Raw genomic sequence first — 27,328 nt, forward strand, 5'->3', positions numbered from 1 at the left:
GCTGTAAGTAAGCATACACCGTACAGCTGATTAGGTTTCAGCTCTTCGATACCAGGTTTTATTAAAGGTGGGCGTGGTTAATACCCGATTTTGCATACTTTTTTTTAAAAATATGTTTACCGAAATGTCAGTTCTTCTTTGGGTTATGGCTCCCGAACGCTGGAAATCGCTCGGAAAAAAGGGGCGGTGCTACGCCCAATTATAAACAATAAGGACAGAGCAAAAGGCATTGATATAAATAAATTTTTATTAAAGATAATGCCCATTATCGTTTACGAGCCTTTTAAATATTTTTTTTTATGAGGGTGGGGGTGGTGCTTTGCCGATTTCGCCCATTTTTCTCAGATGCATTCTTTATAGCAAGGGTAATTCTTTTGCCGTATTTTGAAGTGACAAATTTAACGTGTTTTGATTTATGACTAATAATATTTGCAAAATTAGTTATATCGGAAGTGAGCCACGCTCTTTTAAAAAATGATAATTAAAGTAGCTGTTTCCATTTACACATTGAACTTAAATAATGAATGATCGGGTTTTTAGTGTATTTCCAAAATTTTGTACGTGGGCGTGGTTATCGTCCGATTTCGCTTGTGCCAAATAGCTATAGGAGGTGAGTGCCAAGGAGCCCACTACCAAATTTGAATTTGGAGACATCTTTTATCCGTCTTAACATTAACATTAATCGGCTTCCTGAGATACGGCTTTATTAAAGACATCGCTAAGATACGACCTAATTAATAGGAAGCCTTGATAAAAAAAACTTTTAAGTTACGAACTTTCTATTTGGATATGTCGAATATGGAATTCTATATTCTCCTCCATTCGCTCATGCCGTAAGGCAAGTAAAATTAGTTTAATACTCGGTGAGCTTTGCGCTGTTGAGTAAGAAAGTAACTCTTGGATGAAATCATAAGGATACTTTTCATTCTCCAGTATTTTTGGAGTCGCTCTACAACATTAGAGCTTGGATAACTGGGTTAGTTGTGTAATATTCACCTTAGCTATTTATGTATATCTTCAGTACTTGTTGGGTCTTATCCCAAATCAATAGACGCAATAGTGAGAGATAATCGACAGTACCATTTACAGTTCGGGAAATCTGTTGTAAATATATCGAAAAAAGCAGTCAATTCAGTCAAGATTGCTCTGCATATTTCCCTTGCCTGATTCGTATTCCCCATTCTAAAACCATATACTTAGATCCTGAGTTGATAAGATTGAGCTTTTACGAATCTAGCAGCTCGTTTCTGTTACATATTGAAAAGTATCTTGATGTAAAATCGAGTTATGAAAAAATTATTAGTTTTTACTATAACATCATTATGACGTCACACGGACCCGTTCAAGCACAAAGATCTTTGGAGAAAAGTTACGGAAACGGTCTACAGTTCTGAGATGCGGCGCACTTCAACAATTTGCCGACTCATTGTTTATTTTAAACAAATTCTAAGAAGTTATGTTTTTCAAGTAAACTTGGGAGGACTAAGTTCTTTGATAACCACAACACACTACTCAATCAACGAAGAGCTAATATGGATTAAATTAAACAATAATCTCTTTAGTAAATTTAATAAAAGAAATAGCACTACTTTTCTTTATATTCTCGAACGATGTTTAAAAATATAGAAGAGTACATTTATTGATATTAGCCGTGTTTTTTTTTACACGCGTATACGTTTACGTTTGCGCGTAAAAAAAGCGCTCATCCTCGAATAGATAATTATCTAATGCTTAGGAGACCCATCTAGCGGCAGTGGTTAAACAACTAGCTACAGCACCGGGTGTACCGAAAAGCGGAAACACAACCCTCTGTTGTATGTTTGTGTATAACATATAGCTGAATCAGTTGCGATGAATTGTGGACACGCACCATTTTAAGAGGTGATACAAAGAATTAAAGTTGAGGTGAAACATAGACACATATTTCAGCTACATCTGAGTGTAATGCGTATTAAAAATTAGTAGTACTAATTTTATGCGCAGCAATTTCAGAGGTGTATTTAAAGTTTGACGCTTAGCAGTCCATATAAAGTTTAAGCGTAAACGTCTATAGATGTAAAAAAAAACACAGCTATTATTTAAAAACAAAACAGCAATTTCTTAATCAATCTTACCGCCATAAATTTTCAACCACAGAACGAAGCCTTTCTACGAATCACTTGAGGACGCAAACTTAATAAGTACTCAGTGATATAACGCAAAACCAAAACAAGAAATACAAGCGCTAAATATGAACTGAAAGATATTGTAAATAACAATAAACTAATTAAAGAATTTTCAGTAATATTTAACAATTGTAGTAGCAGTCAAAATTATCAATAGACCATTTGCAATAAAACTTTTGACTGTAGATTAAGCCTTTTATTGCATAAAGAGAACAACAACTTGATTGACACTTTTAACTTTTTATAGTAAGTAAATATTTACTCATACACACTATCACTTTAAATACAGACAGTAGCTTATTTATTAGCTCAAAAGATATGGCATGAAATTGTTACGTTAAAAAGTACGAAATTGATCGCTGTGTGCTTTTATTATTTATTAGCGACTGTTTTGAAATAAAGATCTTATTCGACTACTAGAAAAATATAACTTTTTGATACAAGTATATGAAACCCGGTGACAAAAATAAATAAAAAATATATAAATACTAAATAAAACAAAAGTGAGGAAACCCTCTTTATTTTTATTCGCCTTATCTGCTTTGTTTTAATAAATTCCCGCGCATTTAAAAACTAGAAATTGACGTTGATGTTTATTTGATTTAGGATCTAGAATGTCAAGTTGTGAATTTGACATTATAATCCGCATATCCCGGACTGGAAATTTTTCAACCACATTAAATATTTTAATTTTTTTCACGAAACTTCAACAAGTTTGCGTGCAGCAAAAACAAAAAAGGCCACATGACGGATAGATTGTCAAAAAGCCTTATCTACAATGTCAATCATGGTTAATCCCAAAGTTGTTGATAGCACTGCATCCCACTAAACACCGCATGATGTGTACTTAACTAACATACAAACGTTCATATGTGCACGTAAGTAAGTACATATTTATTGGAACGTTTTGAAACATACTAATTATCACAGTATGTGCTATTTGTGATCTCAGTGGAATACGTGGATTTGGTGCATTAGTTTTTAGAATTGGAATCCCTTGACAAACTTGTCACACTGTTGACAAGTTGAGATAACTATCAAGTAAATAAAAGGTTTATGTATGCATATTGTATGTGCGTAAAAGTGTATGTATATAAGTTTAAAATAGTAGTACACTTCATTTGTTAATAATAAAAAAAAGTAACACTGCTTAGATATAAGTGTAGTGCGCAAACTAAAAACAAATATCGGGCCATATGCGCTTTTGGGTGGATGATTTCAACGCAGAAGTCAAACGTTACAGTGGTTGATTTACGTCAGTTTCCCTTTCCTTTCATTTACGCTTCATTTTATTAACGCTAATCAACTTATTTCAGATGAAAGTAAATAAAGCTTGATACGCGCATTGATAACAGCTTAGACCGCATGTCTACATTTAAGTACCCTGCAGAAAAATTAAGAACAAGTAAAAAAATGCGATACAGAGGTATCATTTTAAAGCACTTCGATGTGTCGATTATCGGCTAGCGCACATCCACAAGTTGTTGTCTAAACTGGACCCGGTTGAGAACAAGCCTAAAATTTGGTATCCTTGAACTGTTTCAATGGAACTTTGTTGAGAACGACGAGTTGCAAAGTAATGCTCACCGGCAATGCTTTAGCAGCGTAAAAGTTGAAAACATTGGCCGGATATTGAGCTAGAACTATTGTTGTAGTGGAAGGGCTAACCCAATAAACAACTAAAAGGTCAAGTTTAGAACTAAGATTCTTCTTAAATCTCTAGCGTTGTTCCCCAACAGGCCATTGACAATAGTAGCATTCTAACGGAAAATGGGTATTCTAAGCGTGGTCACCCCTCGACAGTGGTTTGGCAAGCATTCCGAGTGTGTTTCTGTCTGTAAAACTGTTTGGTGAAAATTCACCTGTCCGCTCGGAGCATAAAACCTGTAAGCAAGTCCAGTTCCGCCCATTTGTAGAAAAAACTAAAGAACAACACGACGCAACTTGGAAGTGAATAGCGCCAAGCATTTATTAATATGCATGTATTTTCTCATGATAAATATATGTTTTCTTTAGCGGTCTACCTTGTAACATCGTAGACATGGGAGTGTCACAACTGTAAATATTGCATATCTCTACTACTAACACGAGCATATGTACATGGAAGTGTGCAGATATACATTATGGTGATCGGCCGGTTATTTTTTTTTTAAGTTTTCATTGATTTTTTAGTTCCCTGTATCTTAATTTTGCCGCCAATTTGTAGGAAAAATTAGAAGGAGCACAACGCAAATTGGAAGAGAAGAGATGATCGGCCTAAAATCTCTGTGGTTTCGCGCTTTGCATTTATTTATTTTTTTAATCTAATTTTTCACGAAGATTGTTAAGATGGAGTCTTTCGATTTAGAACAGTTTGTAAACTTTTTATGCCTACATTTGTATAATGGATGGAGATTGCCCGGGGATCGAAACCAGGATCTTTGGCGTGGTAAGCGGAGCGCGCTACCAACACATCACGGCGGCCTTAAATAATGTAAAACCTGTCTTTCAATTGAACTGTATTGAGCAAAAACAAAATCATAAAGTGGCTCGCGGTACACATGAAAGACTAGGATTTTGGTCGCATGACATTCCAAGCTCGTGGGCACTTGTATTGCATAATCTAACCATCCAACAGTTTAACCTTCCTATACTCGCGCGAATTATTAAAACATCTATACTCGCGCATGGTCCCACAGACCGATAGTTCATACCCGTACAATATTTTTTTTTGACATACTTTTTTTTTAATATTATAATTATTTTAAAACTTAAGGCATAATGAAACAAAATAGTGTACATAGTACTTTATTTATTAATTATCACAAATCAGTCTTCAAATTTGAGATATTTTTCTTAAGTAATAGGAAAACAAAAATAAAATCTGAATTTCTTCTTAAAAACAAAATAAAGTTCTTAATAATAATAAAATACATATCAAAGTATATATTTATCTATGTTTTGCTTAGTTTTGAGCCTCACCATAACAATCAGGGCATACTCGCGTCGGTCTCACGGACCGATTGGCGTCAAATGCTACAACACGTACGCTTCGCACGAACGCACAGCGTGCACTGAAACGAAGTAAGCCACAAATGCGGCATCTAGCATAGAGCTCGGCTTCTCCAGATTTTCGTGCATAAAAATAATTAGGAAAATGTGTTTCGTCGGTCTCAGAGACCAATGCGCGAGTATAGGAAGGTTAAATATGTCCTACAACATCTTTTCATTTAAGGTTCTTAGTAGTTGGATAAATAGTTAAAGAACTGCAAGAAGAAGAAAACAGTTACATACATTTGAGCCAATCATGCCACGCGTCCAACTGAGAAACCGTTCGTTGCTATTTCGTCTTCAGTTCGTATGGGTGTGGTACCATGCGGCACTATTTGGAATCACTTCGTAACCATTTCAAGACCATAACGGCGCTCTTTTGGAATCATTACGGCATTGTTTTCGGAAGCATGTTGAAACTATCTTCGGATGGTTTTTGGTAAATTTTTCGGAGTTTATGTCTAGAATATTTGGAGGTAATTCCACAAATGATCTCGTGGGTAAAATTAGGTAAATTTTTTCGTGGTCATTACGTGTAAGTATTGATCCTTTATCATTACATGATTCGAGGTTATTCCGGGAACAATTAGGGATTCGTTTTGTTATCACTTTGAGACTAGATTTGTCGAATAATCGCCCACCCTGGTATGCACACCCACCCACATAAGTGAGTCAAAGCAAACAGGAATATAATTGCAAATACTAAGTATTAATAATAATAGCGCGTTTAAAATTGCAATTGAAAATGAAATTCGATTGTCCGCTTAAGCGAGATTCTCGCTTTTTCCCTTAGCAAATTCATACAAACAAATCTGTATTGTACGCATACAACACTTCTATCGTGGTGGCTGCTGTTCAATTTTGTGGCAGCGATTGTTGTCATCAGTGTAGTAATTGCTTTTTATAAGTTGTTGTTGTTGTTGTTGTTATTTTTATTATTATGGTTGTTATATATAGTCAAATGCCTACCAATGTACCTACCTAAACAAACAACAAATAATACTTACGTATGTATTTGAGAGAAGTAAACATGAGATTGTTTTTATTTGTTTTTTTTTTCGCTGTTATTTTTATTGCTATTTGGTTAAGACGGCCACCGTGGTGTGGTGGCAGCGTGCGTCGCCTACCACACCGAAGATCGTGGGTTCAACTCCCGGTCAAAGCAACATCGAAAATTTAGAAAAAATTCGCCCCTCGGCAATGATTTGGCAAACACTCCGAGTGTATTTCCGCCACGAAAAGCTACTCAGTGACAATTAATCTACCTTGCAGATGCCGTTCGGAGTCGGCACAAAACGCGTAGGTCCGCGTCCCGTCAATTTGTAGGAAAAATTAAAAGGAGCACGACGTACATATATTAGAATAGAAGCTCGGCCTAAAATTTCTCTCGGAGGTTTTCGCGCCTTGTATTTTTTGTTTAGTTAGATATTTATTTTTAATATGCGCATTTGGGAATTTAACAAATATATCAAAACGTGCGAATAAAAATGAAAGGAAATTCATAAAAAAATGGTGGAAAAAATGCAAAGGCAAATATGAGATTTATGAAAATAAGATAAATAAGAAATAAAGTGATGCAATACGATGATTGAGAGAAGTGAAAAAATAAAACAAGAAATATTTGTGTATGTATGTATGTATGTAGATAATTGATATAAAAACCTGACTAAGGCGGGGGTGGCTTGGTGGCGAAGCATTAGACGACAGAGGGAAACGTGCGTTAAATATAATAAAGAAAAGCGAGGTTAACTAAATTCAGGGGTAACAAAACGTTGAAGGTATGTGGTGGGTGATTTTCTGATGTCGGCGCCGGTTGCTGTTAAATAAGTTTTCGAGTACACATCACAGATACCTACAAAATATTTTTGCACGCGTATGTGCCCTGCAGTGAATTCGCAAAGTTTAAATCAGCAAACTACTAGGTAGGTAGGCAAAATGGGGAAAAATTAAAACATTCCCAAAACAGACCATTACAAAAACAGCTTTGAACGATGTAAAAGTGGTGAAAATCTATTTGTTTTTTTTTTTTTTTGATTATAACATGTAAGCGAAATTGCAGTTTAGATAAGTAAGGTTTACCGAGGTAGTCACAAAACGATTTCGAAAACTTCTGGGAAGGATAACGAAAAAATACTAAAATGATACCTAAAGAGTGTTAAAATGATTTCGAACACAAACTCGATACAACACATAAGTTATCCCTAAACTTTTGAATAGTCTGGATTTCATTCCAAAACAGTCTAAAAATAATACCAAAATAATTGCGAATAAAATACGGAAATGCTATCGAAATAGTTTTCGATAATTCATGTCATAATTTCAAAGCTCACATGTAAATGTCTGCATTGCCGCAAACCGTGAACCATCACAGTTCTGGCATCATAGGCTTGTTAAAGGACCAGTTCTTTTTACCCGTGATAGAAGCCGCTACAAGGTATAACCGTTTATGACTGCCAACTCAAAATGAAAGTCACCTTTTTTGGGAGGTTGTAAAGAACAGATTTCCAAACCTCCATATCACATAGAGAATAAGAGTCCCACCACCTAGATGGGATAGAGTGTGCCCAGCTAGAGGGACGCATTCGCGGAGAATCTGAACCGGCGTCTCATCATCCAGCTCACAGAAACGACAAATTTGGGTATCGGATTGCAGACTGCAGTGTCCGGTATAGCACCCAGTGAGAGTCCCTCCCTGCTTAGATTAATGAGTTTGCCTGATACTTTATTTGCCGGAAGTATAAACAGTTTGGCCTGCCTTTGCCCTGGGCAGTCAATCCAGTGACGTCTGAATTGTTTAGTTTCCCAATTACTTATAGTTTCCCTGGTGTGTGCTTTTGTAAGTCCACAAAAGGGCTCTGCACCCTGCTTTGCTAGGTAATCTGCATGTTCATTACCTTCATGTCCCTGCTGTCCGGGAACCCATCCTAATAAAACCTTGTTTTTGGCTCCCAGGGCATTAAGGATTTCAGTGCATTCATCCACTAGCTTAGATGTAACTGTGTAGGATTGCAAGGCACGCAGGGCCGCCTGGCTGTCTGTCATAATGTAGATGCTCTTCGATGTTGAGCCTCTCCGTAGACATTCTCTACCACACTTGTATTGCATGAATTTCTGCCTGAAATATGATGGGGTAGCATCGAATTGGTATCGATTTCTTGAAGTTCGGCCCACAGATGTCAGCTGCCGTTATTCCGTCATCGAATTTCGATCCATCCGTGACCCAGACCTCTGAGTCAGGGTCGTTATAAGGATTCCCTATTTCCCAGTGCGTCCTGTTACCAATGGACACTTCAAAGTTCCGTGAGATTCTGAGCTTAGGGGACATTACGTCACGCAGTTGTAATGAGGGATTTCCTATGAATTCTCTTATTACTTTCATATGTCCTATCATATTTCCTTGGTTCAACTCAGAAATATCAAGTCTTGCAAACTAGTCGATGCGGTTTGCTTAGTTTAGCTGTTGCCGTTCTTTGCGTGGCCTTCTGCCACCAAAACAGGGAAGCATAGGTGACTATTGGCCTTACAGTAGTATTAAATGTCCAATAAACCATTTTTGGACATATCCCCCATGTGTTTCCGTAGAGACGAGTACAGGCGAAGAAAGCTCTTGTTGCCTTGTTTAGGATAGCATCCAAATGAGCATTCCACAATTACTTATAATATTACATAAATTATATTCTTGGAAAATAACCGCCTTCAACCTTTCATTGTTCTATAAAATGTATATGTATATAAGTATGGAAGTTAAGAGATTTTATATGTAGGTAGTTCTACATGCTTCTTATCCGGATGATGAAATAAAATGAAGTTTATTCAACGTATGGCCCTTTTAATACAATGCTGTAACTGAAGCCTGTTCTACTGGTGATAGGCGAATCATAAGTAGCACATACTTTCAGGCTCCTGTCGTTGTTGTTGTTGTTGCATTAACGATAAAGACATTCCCCGAAGGTTTTGGTGAGTGTTATCGATGTTGATGGTCCTTTACCGGATACAGATCCGCTACGATAACAAGCACCACTATGGTTCTAGCCCGACCATCCCGTGAACGATTGATATGACCACATTAAACCTTCCAGGAAGAAAGAAGAGATGATCACTTGGAAGTGAAACTCATAAAAGTTGCGATGTATCTATTTCATAACTAGTTTGTATGTTTGTATTGTATGTACCTCTAATATGTGCCCAAACATAATCATATTTACAAATATGTATGTACATCAATTGTGTTTCACGGTTTTAAATCGGTGTAGTGGAGAAACCTATTCGTCATCATCGACTATGGCGGCAACAACAAAATAGTGTTGCCGAGGACACAATTCATAACGAAGTAAGTAACAAATTAAAACAATAAAACAAACAGTGTAAATTTAGCAAAATTCATATTTCTCGCTTGGCCGGAGACGAGATACATGTGTTCATATTTTTTTCTTTGCACATGACATACTCGAACACGAATCGGTAATGACAAAAAGGAAGAAAAAAACACAGAAAATAGTGCTGAAGCGAGGGCAATAGCACACCCTCACATTTGTGCTGGCTTGTTGTATTTGTATCAGAAAAGCGAGGAGCACGAAGTGTATCTTCACAAAACAAATCTCTTATACAAGAAAATAAGTATTTATGCGAAATAAATGTTTGTATGTACATTGGGGTGTTCTTAAAAAAAAAAAAAAATATATATATATATATATAATGAATGACTCTTTCCAGTCTCACCCCTTCAAACGGTAATACCACGGTCAAAGATTTAACAAAAAAATTTTGGTTCTGATTGGATATGGTTAAAGCATGTCGTCCGACACAACTTGAACGCCTTTTATAGGGACCAATACCTACATTGGTATATGTTATACCTTTGACCGTGTTTTTGACGTTTTTAGGTTAGCTTAGGTTGAACTGGCCGGTCAATAAAGACCTGTCGCTGTAAAGGATACGATTGAAAAAAAATCATCGTTTCATTTTTTAAGGACTATCCTAATACAACATACAGCTATTTATACGAAAATAGGCGGACAAATTATTGACACATTTCATCAGAAAGAATGAAAACCAGGGACCGAATCGTGTTTGACGATCACGTATTGAAAAACAATTGCATTCAAAAGTGATAATAAATTAAAGATCTAGTAGTTAGTCGTCACTTGTTCGCGCATGTCCTTAATCTGATTCACACTTTCAAGGCTATTGTGTTTTAAAAATTTGATTTCGAGCACGGATCGTATAACACGATTTGGGCCCAGTTTCAAAAACGTTTTCGACAAAAATTGAAAATTAGAGATAAGCATTTTTATGAAACTAAATGAAAATGACAATAAATTGTGCAACTGAAACTAAACAAAAAAATTTAAAAACATACTCGAGAAAAAATATCGAAAACTAAAGAAGTTATTACAAATATTTGTGAAAATTTCGAAATTTTTCTTTAGAATTAAAAAAAAATTTTTGAGTATGCAGTTTTATGGTCAAACCAATTTTAGTCTAGCAAAGTACAAGTTTGAAGTCAAAATTTGCAATGATTTTTGGCAATTTTTTTCTGAAGAAGTCTTAGCTTTCTTCCAGACAAAGTGCGCACAATTTTATTTTTCACAACTATAGAAGAAAAAGAATTGTCCCAAATTAAATTAATTGAACTTTAAAACTGCACACCCAACAGTTTCAGAAAATCTGGAGCAAGTATTTCGAAAATCTAATTAAGATTCTTAAACACTTCTCGAAATTTCGAATTTCGCGAATAAGTTTTTGAAATTCGCGAACATAGTTTCCGTTTTAAAAATAATTCACATTTTAATTTAGTTTAATATTTTCTAATTCTGAAATATTTGCCATTTTCGCTACCATTTCAGTGACCTTTAAAGCACTGCGGCGAAGCTAATTTAGCATGTGGCAAAAAAGAATCACCCTAATGTGCATATTAAATAGGGGAGTATACAAAAATAAAGTATTGTTTGCTTTTATGATTGTTCAAAGTCGTAGCTGCGTGTAATTGGGATCTTTTTAATTGAATGGCCAATAAAATGTTTAACTTATTGCTATTTTTGACATGATATTGCATAGGTTTTAATTGTTTAAAAGTTTTAATTAAAAAAATATGTATTGTTTAAGGAGCTCACTTTTTCGAATTGCGCAACAGCTGCCATTAGGATCTCTTTGAAATGTAGAGAAATTTGTATATTTATAAAGATTGATATTTAGCAGCTCGCAATTTACTTTGAATGCCTCTTCTGCATCTACAGAAATCGTCATTTAACTACATTGAATAACAAGAAACTTCCTACTTGGAACTTGTGAAGGCCACGAATCTCAAACGCTTACAAAAAGTCCCTATGAGTTTGGTTCTCTGCAGTAGCGGCGCTGTTATCTTCACCCCGACAGGGGCCCTCAACAATATCCTGCATCCACCACCACTGGACGATTTCGAGCACAAATGCCCCGGTTTCATTACCAGTATGACTATAGTTTGTTGTTTTTAACTAAACTTCTACGGTAATACGTCACTACGCATTCACGGCAACACGGCAAAACTCAGGGTTTTACGCTAGTTAACCAAGAAAAGTTTCACAGTAAAAATGCATCTACCTTGCAGCTGTTGTTCGGAGTCGGCATAAAACATGAAGGTAGCCACCGTAAAAGTAAGACAATTAAGTAAGTCTTTAAAGTGTTGAGCCCATTGTTGCAACCTTGCTTAGACTGAATACGTCGTACTGTGTTATTTGCATAGGCCAGGAATTATGTGCTATTTATGTGATAATTTGTTCTTAAAATAAAAAATTTTTTGCTCAAAATTTAAGTACTTTTTTTTTTAAATCTCAAAATGGGGGTCCATCTTGATGGACCTCGTTTTTGTGCCAAGATCGCGAATCCGAAAACGAAAAACAACCATTTTTTCAGTCGTTCAAAAGATATTAACGAAAAACCGAAAAAAAACGCCGGGTCCCTCTGAAACCGGGGGTGTAATTCATAGTATTTTTGCGTATTCGTAGGCGCTTATAAAAAATTACCCTGGCCTGTCCACCAATAGGGTGGGATCAAAATTAAATTCGTGCAAAATGCCTTCGTACACAAAATTTTTTGATGTGTAAAACAACATTACAACAACCACTTGAAAGGTTTACATTTCTTTTGCATTTCACAGACGCACAATTCTAAATTTCGGTTTCGCGATTCTGGGTTCAAAACGCATCTTTTGACACCCCTCCCGATATTTTTGGACGTGCATTAAGAGTGTCATGCTCTCGTATAGAATTACCAGACTTAACTTATTTGTTGGTATAATTCATTAAATATGCAAAAAAAGGTTTTATTTTATTTTTTACAAAATCCTATAAAAAAATGTGTGAAGTGAGAATTGAAAAAATACACGAAAAATATACATATGTACATTAAGCTGGGTTGATTTGCATGGGGGAAAAAAAGTTCCACTAAGCCGTTTTCATTTAATTTGTCTAGGATACTTTTAATGCCATAAGTCGAACAAAAATTACCAATCCCTTTGAAATTTGGTAGGGGCATAGATTTTATGACGATAACTGTTTTCTGTGAAAATGGGCGAAATCGGTTGAAGCCACGCCCAGTTTTTATACACAGACGTCCGTCTGTCATTCCGCTCGGCCGGATAACTTGAGCAAAAATCGATATATCTTTACTAAACTCAGTTCACGTACTTATCTGAACACACTTTGTATTGGTATAAAAAATGGACGATATCCGACTATGACCACGCCCACTTTTTCGATATCGAAAATTACGAAAAATAAAAAAAAAAATGCTATAATTCTATACTCAATACGAAAAAAGGATGCAACATGGTAATTGGATTGGTTTATTGACGCAAAATATAACTTTAGAAAAAAACTTTGTAAAATGGGTGTGACAGATGATGTTCTGGGTCACCCTGGTCCACATTTTCGTCGGTATCTCGAAAACGCCTTCACATATCCAAATACCACCACTCCCTTTTAAAACCCTCATTAATACCTTTAATTTGATACCCATATCGTACAAACACATTACAGAACTAAGGCCCACTCCCTTTTAAAATACTTATTAACACCTTTCAGTTGATACCCATATTGTACAAACAAATTCTAGTCACCCCTGGTCCACCTTTATGGCGATATCTCGAAAAGGAATCCACCTATAGAACTAAGGCCCACGTCCTTACTCATTAACACCTTTAATTTGATACCCATATCGTACAAACAAATTCTAGAGTCAGCCCTGGCCCACCTTTATGGCGATATCCATAAATGGCGTCCACCTATAGAACTATGGCCCACTCCCTCTTAAAATACTCCTTAATATGTTCCATTTGATACACATGTCATACAAACACATTCCAGGATTACCCTAGGTTCATTTTCATACATGGTGATTTTCCCTTATTTTGTCTCCATAGCTCTCAACTGAGTATGTAATGTTCGGTTACACCCGAACTTAGCCCTCCTTACTTGTTTTCTTTGATTTTTAAGGTTTTTTTTCATGACCCACTTAAAGAATTTTCATTTGATTTTAAAATTGTCTTGTATACCCTTTCCGACTCAAAATTGTCCGCTAAAAACTTCGGCGATAACGGTTTTTTGAAAAAAAAAATTTTTTTTGGGTTTCGAGGAGTGTTTTGGTGAAAAAATTAATTTTTTCGCCATTTTTGTAAAGGTTTCTTCAGAAACGTGCAAAAGTGTTGCCGATGAAAACGAATTTGTCTGATAGTTCCTATCCCACTTAAAATTATGCGATAAAAACGTTGGCATTAACTGTTTAAAAAAAAAATTTTTTTTTTGGTACTTGTTTTGGTCGAAATCGATTTTTTTCATTTTCATGGCTACAAATCATTTTTTATGTATATGTTTCCGTTAGACCCGCCAATAAGTATACCAAAATGATCAGGGGACGAGCTGAGTTGATTTAGCCATGTCCGTCTGTCCGTTTGTTTGAACGCAAACTAGTTTCTCAATTTTTGAGATATCTTGATGAAATTTGGTAAGCAGGCATATTTTGATGGGGTTTTGACATGTGAGGCAGAAATGGCGAAAACCCTCTTATTGAACAATCGGTTGTATGGGAGGTATATGCTATAGTGGTCCGATCCGGTCGATTCCGACAAATGTCAAATCCCCCATCAAAATACGCCTGCTTACCAAATTTCATCAAGATATCTCAAAAATTGAGGGACTAGTTTACCTTCAAAGAAACGGACAGACGGACATGGCTAAATCAACTCAGCTCGTCCCCTGATTATTTTGGTATACTTATTGGTGGGTCTAACAGAAACATATACATAAAAAATGATTTTGAGACTTGAAAATGAAAAAAATCGATTTCGACCAAGAGAAGTCCCAAAAACAAAAAAAAAAAATTTTTTTTTTAAAACTTTTAATGCCAACGTTTTTATCGCATAATTTTAAGTGGGATAGGAACTATGAGACAAATTCGTTTTCATCGGCAACACTTTTGCACGTTCCTGAAGAAACCTTTAAAAAAAAAAAAACAAAAAAAATGGCGAAAAAATAAATTTTTTCACCAAAACACTCCTCAAAACCCAAAAAATATATTTTTTTTTTCAAAAAACTGTTATCACCAAAGTTTTTAGCGGACAATTTTGAGTCGGACGGGGTATACATGAAAATTTTAAAATCAAATGAAATTTTTTTAAGTGTCATGAAAAAAACCTTAAAAATCAAAGAAAAAAAGTCAAAAAACTCAAATTTTGCAAGCTCGAAAATAATTTTTTGAGTATGCTTAGTGGAACTTTTTTTTTCCTGAGCACAAAACCTATCGAAAAATCGATGGCGCGATATAGGTTAATAAATCGACCCAGCTTAATGTACATATTGACTTTGGGCACAGAAGCTGAAAGAAACTGACAAAAGCATCAGCGGCAACAATAAGAAAACAATCGGCAGCAAATGGTATATTTGTTCATATATTGTACACTAGATACCCTTAATATACGTTTAATTGTAATTATGCTTTTGTTGTTGCTATCAATTAGTTTTTTTTTATTATTTTTTTTTTATTTGTTGGTTACTGCCATTCGTTTGTATATTTATAATACATTAGCATATCTAATCAATTTTATTGTGTCATATTGTTTCATATTTCTTTTTGTAGCAATAAAAATAGCGCTAAATGCTAGCTTAATTTTTGTTTTTAATTGTTTTAAAGCCTTATATTTAAATACGTACTACATTGAATGAATATGGAAAAATTTATTTGATTTGCGTGTGGTTTTTTGATTATTTTTTGGTTTTTCGTTTTAAGATTTTTCGTTCCCTCCTGTAGCTGAAATTAAATTTTTTCAATAATTTGCCATGAATTTTGCAACGATTAATGATACCAAGAACTTTATAAATATACCTACACGCGTGTGTATGTATGTACTAGAGGTTTACGCCGATCGTTTTATCGGCGGCGGCGGCGCACTCTATTATCTACCGGCGTGGCGGCGCGCCGGCGTTCTTACTTTAAAAAACTTGATTTTTCTATTTATACAAATAATAATTAGAAAAGGTTTTGTTTATACATATGTATGTATTCAAGTAAATCAACGTTTTGGCCATTTCGAAAAAAACCCGGGGTTCTTGCCTCAAAACCACGCGGATCGTTCAAATAATTTCGTAGTAGCTCCCTGCGGATGAACTGTCTTTCGGGTCACTTACTCCAGGAAGAAGTCAAACCTAACCCCAGTCTTAGGTACTGGTACTGGTGCGTCTGCCGAACAAAAATATATATACTTAAAATGGTCACACTTTTGTCTGAACGTGTCGTACAAAGCGTGGTTTCACGAAAGGAGATGTTCTGGGCTAACTTCTAATGCTCGTCGTCGAGACGATTTCTTTGAATCATTTGTGGCTATTAATAGTCATTACTCTCGTGCCACAGTTTTAACGATTAGCATCAATGCTGGCCGACTGTTCACAGTTTTTTTGGCTTTTTAAAAGCCACATTTACCGATGTGCGAACAGTAGGAATCCCGACCACCAGTCGCTACCAGGCCTCCTGGCCCTCGCACCATATGCCAGCACAGAGCTATTGCACTCATATTTTGGTCGACGTTTGTGTTCGAAACATTGATTTCAACAGTCTTCTTTAAATCAAAACGATTTTTTAGAATAAAAGTCGACAGAGACGAGAGAGATGTTAAGGTTATATGCTCGGTCCAAACTGTCATGTTATTTGAATTCATTGTTCTTTATTAATTTTTTGAAAACATTATGCAAAGTGAACATTATGTTTTATTATATAACTATTATTTTAGTGTTCTGTTTTAATAACTTGGTGAATTCGGTGATGCAAAATGCGTGTTAAGCTGTCATTGGAAGCGTCTGTTTTTCAAATAACTCTTGAACGGTTAGAAAGATGTAAATTTCGCAATTGGATTATTATAACTTGCATTGCTGTGCAGCCGTTGATACACTTTTATCGGACCAATTTTCGACATGAACAACCCGGCCTAGACAGTCCGTGTAAGAAATATAACAATGCTCCGCCGCAGCGCCGATATTTTTGGCATTCGGCGGCTTCGTGGAAAAACTACGAGAATCGGCGGCGGTTTTTTTCGGCGGCGTATATCTCTAGTACATAGATACATCATGAGTACATTTGCATGATTCCGATCAGTAATCTACTACTTACATATGACGTGTAGGATTTTAATTTATGCCTTCTTAAAAATGTTTATTTATGTACACATTTCTCATTTCATACTATATACATACTCTCCCTCTTGTAATAAAAGATTGTTATCCAATAGTTGACCGACGACTCTTTAGTTTCTTTTTTGCTGTCCGATGAAGGTAAATTTAATAAGAGCACCTATGAGTCTGTAACATCGCATTAACTAAAAGGGGCAAAAACAATGCAAAATTATGTGTGTCCATGTAAGTATGTAGAAATTGTGCACCAAAACTCGTTGTAGTCCAATGAAGCGCGGCGCATATGAGAAAGCGAAACAAAGCGAACGAAAAAAGGTTGACTAGGTTTAAGGATAATTACATTCATATGAGCACACATTCTCTTATGCATTCATGTAGATATACATATTTATATATACATACATATATATGTAGATAGATATGTATGTATATGATCCTTGCCACAAAACAACGGTCAGTCTTCCTTAAAGAACCAGTATTTAATCTGATAAGACTTATATATTTTTCATCCCAATATCTTTATCCAACTTCGTAGATTTGGTTTATTATTACGGATTCTCAGGAATCAATCTTAAAGTAATACATTTAATTACTTTATACATTTAAATACTGAATTATGTGATATTGATCGATGTTATTCCGATCAGTACAGAAACTGGCAATCTTAAAGGATGAGTCCCTAAGTCCCTATCATAGAGTCGTAGGTGTAGGTGAAATGGATGTTCCCAACTCTCCCCACTGCAGAACACTTCGTAAACTTTTCGTATATTGTCCCGAAAGATATTCTTTAGGTTAAAAGGGTTGATCAAATTTAGTTTGGAGATAATGAGCCTCTCACTTGGATTTGTGGTATCTTATTTCTATACACCACTCGTTAATACACAGGTCGAGGTTGTTACAAGGGCTAAAAACATTCCCGAGGCGGTAAAGCTATTATGAGGCGCTTGTACCGACGCGTAAATAATTAATACTAAACACTCCTAAACCTTCCGGAAGTAACAGAGGGTTTGAGATTCAGAAATTTTGCGCGATAAACGTGCTGGTTAAGTGGCGTCAAACCACAACGGTTAGAGGAGCCAAAAATAATAATTCCTGTAGCAGTAACTGTAAGTGTCTACCCACATCAGTAACACACCCATAAACGTTTGGAGTGTTTTTGAGTTCACAAAATTAAAAACATTAAGAAACACAATGATGACCGACAAGCTCTGTAGGCCTTCATTATGTTTTTGCGGTTACAACAAAACCAACAATGGGAGCGACACGCATTTACTAAGGTTTTGATGAGCATTAGGGTTTAGCAAAGGTCTCTAAATTCCTACTGGGTATGTGCGTTTACATACTCAGGTAAATGATGGCAATTGCTTTTGTTGCGACTGGTATAGTAGTTGTTATTGTATTCGGTTTATTTCAAGGATAAGTACAAAATAAAAATAAGGGTGAAAGCGATGCAGCGGAAATTTCGAGTGCCATTTTCCCTTGTCCTTATTAGTCAAAATTGTATGTATTATGTTAAAAGAAAAAATAATAATATTGGATTTAACGTTTTTTGCCTCGCTTTGTTTCGAGCAAACAATAGAGATAATATCGGTTTATATTTCCCACATTTTTTTCATTTGGAAAAAGGATTTTCCACAATGGTTCGTGAGATCCTGCATGAAACTGCATACAGACGCCATTCACGTCGTGCGATCAAGCGTAGTTTGGGCTGAGTTAATCAATTATTTACGTTGCGGCTTCCCATCAGTAAGCAAAGCATCATATCATAATAAATTTATAAAAGGAATTCCATCATCTGTAGTTGGTAGCAGCCGGAGAAAAAAGCAGACAATAGCGGCCATCATCAAAACAAACCACAAATACAGCGCCAAACGTTGTGCGCGCGCATTCATTTTCGCTAAACCTCGATTTCTCTAACTTTGCTTTATGTTTCTTCTATATTCTCTGTTTTTTAATGTTGCTCATTTTCGTCTGTTACTTTTTTGTTTTCCTTTCTTTTGTAAAATACACACACACGCATTCTCATATTTTTGCCGTTTTCTCTATTTCTTGTATACACTTTTTATGTTTGCTTACCTTTTCTTTATTTAAAATTGGGCCTTGGTTGTTGTTGTTGTACGTCGGCATAAAATTCAGCACTTCGCGATATTGACAAATGTATCCGTTTTTATTGATTTACGTTTGTTTAATTCATAAAATGTTTTTGAATTAATGCACTTTGCACTCTTTACGCATTCTCAATATTTCTAGTTGCTTCTTTCATTGGATGTGCGCTCGCGTTTTTGCGCTAATAGCGCAATCAAAAAACTCACCGACAAAATTTACGCGACACACACACACAACCATGCCGATTCTCTCGGCGTACGAACACACTAGCTCAATCGTGTATATGATAGATGAAAAAATTTTCTCACTACCTTCACTTCACAAGCAGGTTTTCAAATTTTCATTTCATCATTTTATGCAAAATTTAATAGATTTGTATGCTGTTTTCACTTGAAACACGTTCTATGGAGATTGTTTTATGGTTTTTTAATAGTTTTATTAAATAATTCTTGTATTTTTTGTGTAAATTTCTAAAATTTAACGCACCCACGACACGACACTTTAGTTAAGGTAAAAGCGAAATAGTAGAATGCAAAAATATGAAGTTGGCTGCGTTTCGGCGTTTCTTATTTCTGTCTAATTGTTCAATCTTCACCATTTCAGTCTCGCGACACACCATTTCAATCAGTTGAGCTTATCAAAAAAAATTTTCACCGCATCCATTTTGCCATTCACCATGTCAATGGATTGTAACTGCCACCTGCCTTGGCACTTTTTCCTTTTTTGACTGCAATAAAAGGCACATACCATCTTACAACATTGGCCTGATGGAGCGCCTTTTTCCATGCATTTATTAGCCCACATCCCACATATAACATTCCATATGCTCTATTGAAGTTCTTTCGACATTACTTACAGGCTAACCTAATATAAACGCACGCAAGTCATTTTCTGTCAAAAATGTCTCATGCACATACAACTTGTATGAGAGCAACCCAAATTGAATTTTCTGCGTGAAAACCTAACTCGATTTCCAATTTTTGTTTTGCGTGACATTTAGATTTGACGTTTACTGCCAGCTGACGTTTAGTTTTTATTTACAAATTGTAATTTTGTTTCGTGCTAAAATGGAGGTAAGAATTCATTTTCGTAAAAAATTATATATTTTTATTAAATTATAACCTTTTTGGTTTTATTTCAGATTTGTAACGAGCAGCTTATTACTGCTGTGCAAGCGTACGTTTGTTTGTACAACAACTCCTCGGCGCTTTATAAAAATAAAGCTGCAAAGGATGCAGCATGGGAAGCAGTTGCAGAAGCAATCAACAGCAATGGTAAGTAAATGCTGGCGGTGGTTTATTTTTGTATTTTAATAATTATTTTATTGTTTTTCAGCCTATAACTGCAAAACACGCTGGCGTTCTTTGTGCGATCCATATAGGAAGGAGAAATCCGAGGATGCAGGGCGGTCGGGTGCTGGCACCAGCTTTAGAAAGCAGTGGAAGCTGTTCAGCACGATGCAGTTTATTGAAGAATCTGCAGAGGAGGGAAGGTAAGGAAATTTTGGTAATTCTTTACGACAGCATGACACTGTTAATACGCGTCCAAAAATATCGAAAGATGTGTCAAAAGGCGCGTATTGACCTCGACAACAATAATCCGAATGCGGAAAATAAAAATTGTATCTGTGTCCGGAGATATTTGCAGTTGAAGTTAGAGATTTTCATGTGATTGTTGTAATTTCGTACCCACAAAAAAAATTGTTTTGCGCGGTTATAGTTTTGGTATCCAAACCGGTGTTGGACCCATCCAGGGTAATTTTTTATAAGCGCGGCCGAAGGCGCCAATGCAGAAAGGTGTTCTGCCCAAAAATACTATGGATGCCACCCCCGTTTTCGGAGGTACCCACAGGTATTTTTTCGGTTTTTCGTTAATATCTTTTGAACGAGTTAAAATTTTTATTTCCGCCTTCGGATTATTAATACTGATGTCAAGACGCGTCGTTTAACATCACTATTTTTGGACGCGTATTAGCAGTGTCATGCTTTTGTAAGGAATTACCAAAATTTTTTATATTAAAGTAAATATTTGTGCCTGAGTGTCGCTAATGTTTCCACTAGTATATCGACTGCTAAAACACCTTCAAAAATGTCGGTAGCGTAAAATCAAAAGGAATAATTGTGCCTATGAAATGTTTATTACCGTTATTGAATTGTTGATACCGAGATTTATGGATGTATTTTAGCTGTCTATCGCAGACGTAAAGTACTCTAGCATTTAAGTGAAAGTTTCGATGTCCAGACGTTTGTCTTTGTGATTCAATGAAATATTTCATAACGAAACCCAGGGCAGTTTTAAATATCATTGAGTTTTTTGTTTTGTCGCGGATCGATCCGCAATCCCTCCGCAAAGCATCCGTCGGATATCGTAACAATCACGAAAATCTTTCATTCAAAAAAAAATTTCCAATTTTGAGGCTTATTTGGGATCATTTACAAAAATTTAAATTGCTATATACTTTGAACGCCTATAATAAACTTTTATTAAATCTTTTTTTCTACTTCCAGTCCAGTTACCAATGTAGATTCTCCTAAGCCACCAGACAAACGCCCTTCACCTCGTGAGCCGCCGAAGAAGAAAAAGGTGGATGACCTTTTTGAAGACGGTTTGATAAAGATGCGAGAAAGGTACTCTGCGACTAATACGCAAGAAGACGAAATATTTTTCTCCTTGCTTAAATCTAAACTTGCAAGGCTGTCTCAATCGCAAAAGGACGAGTTGCAAGCAGACATCTTAGCACTTGTTTCAAACAAATTGAAACATTATAATTTATAAATTAATATAAAAGTTATCATTCTCGACTGATTCATACACCTGAGAAAAGAAAAATAGCAGTGGCAATTTTTATCACTGAATTGATTTGAGTATGTGGTTTTGTAGCCCAATAAATTTTAGTACAACAAAGTACAAATTATAGATCTCTCATAATTCGCCTTGATTTTTGACAGTTTTTTCGAGGGTATTTCAGATTTTCGCCCATAAAATGTGAACAATTTTTTGTTGGTTGCTTAAAATTTATTGGGCTACAAAATCACATACTCAAAACAATTCAGTGATAAAAATTTCGACTGATATTCTATTTTCTGTTCGCCGGTAAAATAATAGCAGTGGTACTTTTTATCATATTTCGTCAATTTATTTCTCTTTTTTATTTTTGATAATTTATGAAAAAACTTTTGTAAATTTTGTCGCAGAAACTATGCAAACCAATCTCAAAAACAGTTCCAAAAAAATTCTAAAGCTCGAAAAAATTCTACGAATATTTCGAAGTTTTCGATTTAGAGCTTTCAGATGTTTGTTGAGTATGCAGCTTTGTAGCCAATTCAATTTTCTTCCGGATTCTGAAAACGGAGGTCGAGACGCACCTTTTGATACCACCTTTGATAATTTTCGATAAAAATTAGGTGGTGCACCGTCTTGTAAAACGTTACCGAATTCGCAAATATATTTTTGTATATGCTTACAAAAGCGTAGCAAAAAGACGCTGCTCTGGATCTATTGCAGGCCTACGAGATTCCTTTAGTAAATATGGTTCCAACAGTCTTAAAAATGTTTCGAATAGGTTGCAAGACATCCTCACGGACTTATAAAAGAGGTCTGGATCTTTGCGCTTCAGAATATCATAGCCAGTCGCTTGGAATCCAAAGTCATCCCGAGTTTTAAATAATTGGCGTCTACATCTGCCCATGCTGCCTTTGATACATTTCCCGTAATAAAATAAGGTCTTCCGTGTTACTTAAAATTTCCATTATCTCCTTTTATTTTCTTTGTTAAATTGTTAATCAAACGTATTAAATTTGAACTTGTCAATATTTTTACAAACAAATTTGACAGATATGACAGCTCAGTTACGCACGCACGCATGCTTATTTGGGTTAAGGCAAAAAACGCCGGTTGTTTGCGTGCGCTAAAAAAACGCAGTGCGGTTTTATTAGGTTGGCCTGTTAGCCGTGGTTGCCCAGATTTTAAAATTGGCCAAGTCATCTAGTAGATGGATAATTTGGACATGGCCCGGTTTTTCAGGACAAGTTCAACTCAATTTGTCAGTTAAACTACGCTTAAACTTACAAGCCAACCTAATAAAACCACACTGCGTTTTTTTAGCGCACGCAAACAACCACCGTTTTTGTGCCCTAACCCAAATTAGCATGCGTTGCGACAATGTAAAGCATGTGTGCAAACGTCAAATCTAAATGTCACGCAGAATAAAAATTGGAAATCGAGTTAGGTTTTCACCATGGTTCAATTATATGGTTGGCTCATTTCATCAGCTGATTTTATTTTTATCATTGCATGGTCGATGGGATTGTCAAAAGGAGATGGCAAACTCAAAATGAAACCAACACATTGACAACATTTTCTTACCACACACAAGAACTGCTATGTTTTATGTTTTCATTTCATTCCATTCGCACCAACACCAACACGCAGATTTTGACAATTTGAACAGACATAATTTGTTGCTTTACAGATGAGCCAACCATATAGTTGAACCATGGTTTTCACGCAGCAAATTCAATTTGGGTTGCTCTCATACAAGCAGGGCCGGCTCTACCATATACGCGAACTACGCGACCGCCTAGGGCACCAAGTTCTAGGGGGCACCAAATTCGATAAACACTTTTGTACTAAAAATCCTTTTTGCAAAAAAAAAAAAAAAAAAAAAAAAATTTTGTAGGGGTACTATATTTAGTTTCATTAAAAAAATTAAATTTTCACCTTAGTTATATTTTCAAACACAACTTGTCTGGTCTCATGCCCAATTTAGTATTTTGTTGACGATACCAATGTCGGTTGCGAGTGGAGAGCGTAGCGTTTCGAAACTGAAATTAATCAAAACGTACTTGCGTTCGGCCATGACTCAAGAACGGCTTGTCGGTTTTGCATTGCTATCAAGAGAGCAGGAAATTGCGCAAAAATTAGATTTAAGTAAAATTGTATCAACTTTCTCTGAGTTAAAGGCGCGAAAAATGAAGTTTTAGTAAACCCTAAGATAATTAAAAATACTCGTGTGTGTTATATTTTGGTTCTTTTGTTGAAAAAAATATATTTAATATGCACAGCATGCCTAAAGCTTACTGATGATGAAGACTTAGCACCCTTCGAAATGGATCTATCTGCGCAGCTATGACAGGTTGTCTGAAAAATTTTCTACTTACTATTCCAAAAACAAAATACAATTTTTCAAATTTAGAAAAATTAAAAAATAACAATAATTATCATTAGAAAAAAACGGGAGAAAGGAGCCGCAAACAATAACTCGCTTAGGGCCCCAAATTCTCTTCAGCCGGCCCTGCATACAAGTTGCATGTGCATGAAACATTTTTGACAGAAAATGGCTTGCGTGCGTTTATATTAGGTTGGCTTGTTCTGCAGTTTTTCAGTCTACTTTAACTGAAGTTTAAGCTGAGCTTAAGCGGTCCATCTGGCTGGGTGAAACTCTAGTTAACCTATCGGTGATTTCCGTTCGTTCGAAATGGCGTCGAATATACCCAACAAGCATTTGGGCTTGAGTACCATTAGAGCTCATGTTGATAGCTATGAATACTTCTAAAATCTCAACAGTTGTTTCGAAACAGTGGCTCATCTCGAGACTCATAGCGTACTCAGTAAAAGAAGTAATTTTTTATAAAACAAAAAATGCTATTACTTAAGTTGAACAAATTCAATTAACAACTTGCGGTTCCTTAACTGGACTCAAATGTAATGGTGAGATCTTTTCTATACGAAAATATCGCCACTTTCAGCGGAAAACATTTTTAAGATTGCAATTCGCCCTGTGAAATTCTAGCCACTTAAAATATTCAGTGCCTCCCTGCATGACTTGAAGAGAACAAAAATTGTAACCATTTTTACAGAAAAATGCAGTTCGTGTGGTTGTTCGCTGTCAACTGTGATCGCAAATTGCTTTTGAGTTAAGCATATGCGACACATACGTACATATGTAGCATTAGCTTCAGCTTCGTGTGATTCATACCATTCGCTTCAGCTTCGTGTGATTTATCAGCTAATTGACAGGGCTGTTTTCCGCACCGTCAATGGCAGCGAGGGCAAGTAATGTTGCTTTTTTGGATATTTTGAGGGGTAGGTTGTTGAGAAAAGATAATGATGCCCTCTCTTGAGGCTAAGCTGATTTTACAACAGATGTTATGGTTTCGCATCTACCATGGAAGCAGTAAGGAAGGCGGTCGGCATGATGTGTTGGTGCACAGTGGCTAGTCATTGTCGGCTGGGGCGGGTTCTTGCCAACCTTACTGTTCCTGCGCCATAAACAGAAAAAAGTTCCTATCATGCCTATCAAAACTGAAAGCTGTCAAAATCAAAAAACCTTGACAGAAGCGCAGAGACCGACTCAAAACGCTTATAAATTCAAACTAAAACAACATCCGGTCGAACCGGATGTCACGGACAGACCGTTAAACATTCAAAAATTTAAATTCAAATTCAAAAAAAACTAAACGCAAAAAAAAATTACCGAACCGGACATGGCCGGTTACTAACGTTGAAAATCAAAATCAAAAAAAAAAACTGCTGAAAAATTAAAATAAAGAAGAAAAGGGCCGAATATATATAGGGGGCGCCGCGGGTGGTGTTGCGACGCCCGGTGCTTTTCCCACCCTCAAAATCCATGGCCACCGACGCACCTAAAATTTCGGTGGCCCCTTACCTGTAGACCCTACGTGCCTTCTAAATAAATGGCGACGCCAGCATTCCCATTTTAAATACTAATTTATTTATAATTCATTTCTATTAACGTATATAAGCAACAAAAAAAAAAAAAAATAAGAATGCAGGTTTCTTAACCGGGGCTACAGCATTGTTGAACTACGAATAGCTAGTTACACTATGAAAATGTAGGTAAGGTGTGTAGTGCATAAGTGAGAGAAAAAAAATGATCCAACAGATCACACTTTATTGGGCCGAAATCGAAACCAAATCTAATATGAATACTTAAGTCTGACTAAGCTTGTTCTGTTGGGGGTTCTTTTCTTTTCTCTTACTTTTGCTCGTAATATTTTAAATTATACAATTATTTATGTCTCCCCTTTTTTTTTTTTTGATAATCGTTATAAACGCTATGTGTGAGAAAAATATGTAATTAAATGTACTTATGTATTGTAAATATACTACCTACAAAGTAAGAATTTGGTTGAATTTTTTTTCTTTTTTATTCACATTCACAAAACATATTTTAAGACTATAAAGTTTGGATACAAATTTCGATATTTGGGGCTTTCTTACAAAATTATTATGTGGTCGTAGTAGAACTTACTTTTGAGTGTAACTAAATATCAATTTGGTATAATGCGCATAGTACGATGAGAATAACATGTAATATGTGCTAAGAAATTTATAAAAGCAATAAAGATCAAATTGTGATAGTACTACGTATTATATGCACGTATTTTATTTTCTTCTGGTTGTTCGAACGATTTTGCTAGCAATATTGATTCATATGTATACATATTGTATTTGTATGATATAAGAAAAAAAGTTTAAATCTTTTAGCCAATTCGTGCATAATCGACCAATGGCTGCGGTCGCAAATTTTTTTTTTCTAACAATTTATGGTTGAGCTCCAAAAATGGATCGCTAAAACGTTTCACGTGATGAAGACGGCTTATTATGAATAAAATTTATAGAGCTAACTGCAATCATTTTAAAGCAACAAAATATATTATTAAAATGATATAAAAAATGTATGCCCTTTGTTGTAAAGCTAACAATTCGAGTATTCAATAATACAATTTGACGAAAAAAAATCGACCCTTGTTAAACCGGGCTGTATAAAACTCTCTAGGTACTGCTTAGAAGTTTCTTTAACTACCCTACAAAAACGCTCTCGTCATTCCACGTCATTTGACTAGCTATTATACAGTCATAGGTTATATTCCTAGTCACATTTGCATGGGCGTGGGTAAGTTTTATGACCAAATTTTTTTGTAGGGTAATTATTTTGAAGTTCATACATGGCTGGTACTTACATGGCCGCCAGAGTACGTACCGTGGGCCTCTGCCGGGGTGGTTACTGGTGATGTTGATTTTGCTGGTGAAATTGACGCTGTTGTTGGTTGTGGTGCGCGGTCTTGGGCGCGCTGTGTTGGTACTGTTGGTGGTTGTTGCGATCTGGTCCGAGGTGATCAAGTGAACCTGGTGGCAATAAAACTTCGTGTTGACCTTTACGATCTGGATGACTTGGTGCTAACTTTGGCGTTCGTTGTATTACGCTGCAGCGTACTGCTGGCCCTGGAGGCGGAGGTGGTGTTGGACGCTTATCCAAAGGTGGTGGTGTACGTCGTAAACGTAGAGAAAGGAATTTATCCTCGGATACCAAGGGTTTCTTATCAACAATTTGTTTAGTGCCGTCCGAAT

The 27,328-nt window shown here is 35.9% G+C and overlaps 2 protein-coding genes across 4 annotated transcripts in view; one reads left to right on the forward strand and one right to left on the reverse strand.

The window, feature by feature from the left end:
* The window catches only part of trx (trithorax), a 91,244-nt gene extending 71,785 nt beyond the window's left edge, over positions 1–19,459 (reverse strand). For 2 of the 3 annotated variants that reach the window (XM_067778370.1, XM_067778361.1), the window contains exon 1: positions 18,926–19,459. The gene's annotated coding sequence lies outside the window, so the exon portion shown is untranslated. Of the gene's footprint in view, positions 1–2,114; positions 2,334–18,925 lie in introns of those variants that run through there. The other variant, XM_067778365.1, reaches the window with a different exon arrangement.
* A 376-nt stretch (positions 19,460–19,835) lies between these two features.
* Positions 19,836–25,744, forward strand: LOC137238843 (uncharacterized). The gene is made up of 4 exons (XM_067763869.1): positions 19,836–20,028; positions 20,097–20,229; positions 20,291–20,447; positions 21,463–25,744. Exons 1-4 carry the CDS (start codon positions 20,023–20,025, stop codon positions 21,728–21,730), a joined length of 564 nt encoding a protein of 187 aa, XP_067619970.1. The 5' UTR covers positions 19,836–20,022; the 3' UTR covers positions 21,731–25,744.
* Positions 25,745–27,328: the final 1,584 nt, after the last annotated feature.

The sequence above is a fragment of the Eurosta solidaginis genome, chromosome 1 (assembly GCF_040869045.1).
Source record: "Eurosta solidaginis isolate ZX-2024a chromosome 1, ASM4086904v1, whole genome shotgun sequence".
NCBI lineage: Eukaryota > Metazoa > Arthropoda > Insecta > Diptera > Tephritidae > Eurosta > Eurosta solidaginis.

Coding starts and splice junctions, on each gene's coding strand:
- LOC137238843 (XM_067763869.1), top strand. Junction 20,230..20,290: donor AGAAGCAATCAACAGCAATG/GTAAGTAAATGC, acceptor ATTGTTTTTCAG/CCTATAACTGCAAAACACGC. Junction 20,448..21,462: donor GAATCTGCAGAGGAGGGAAG/GTAAGGAAATTT, acceptor TTCTACTTCCAG/TCCAGTTACCAATGTAGATT.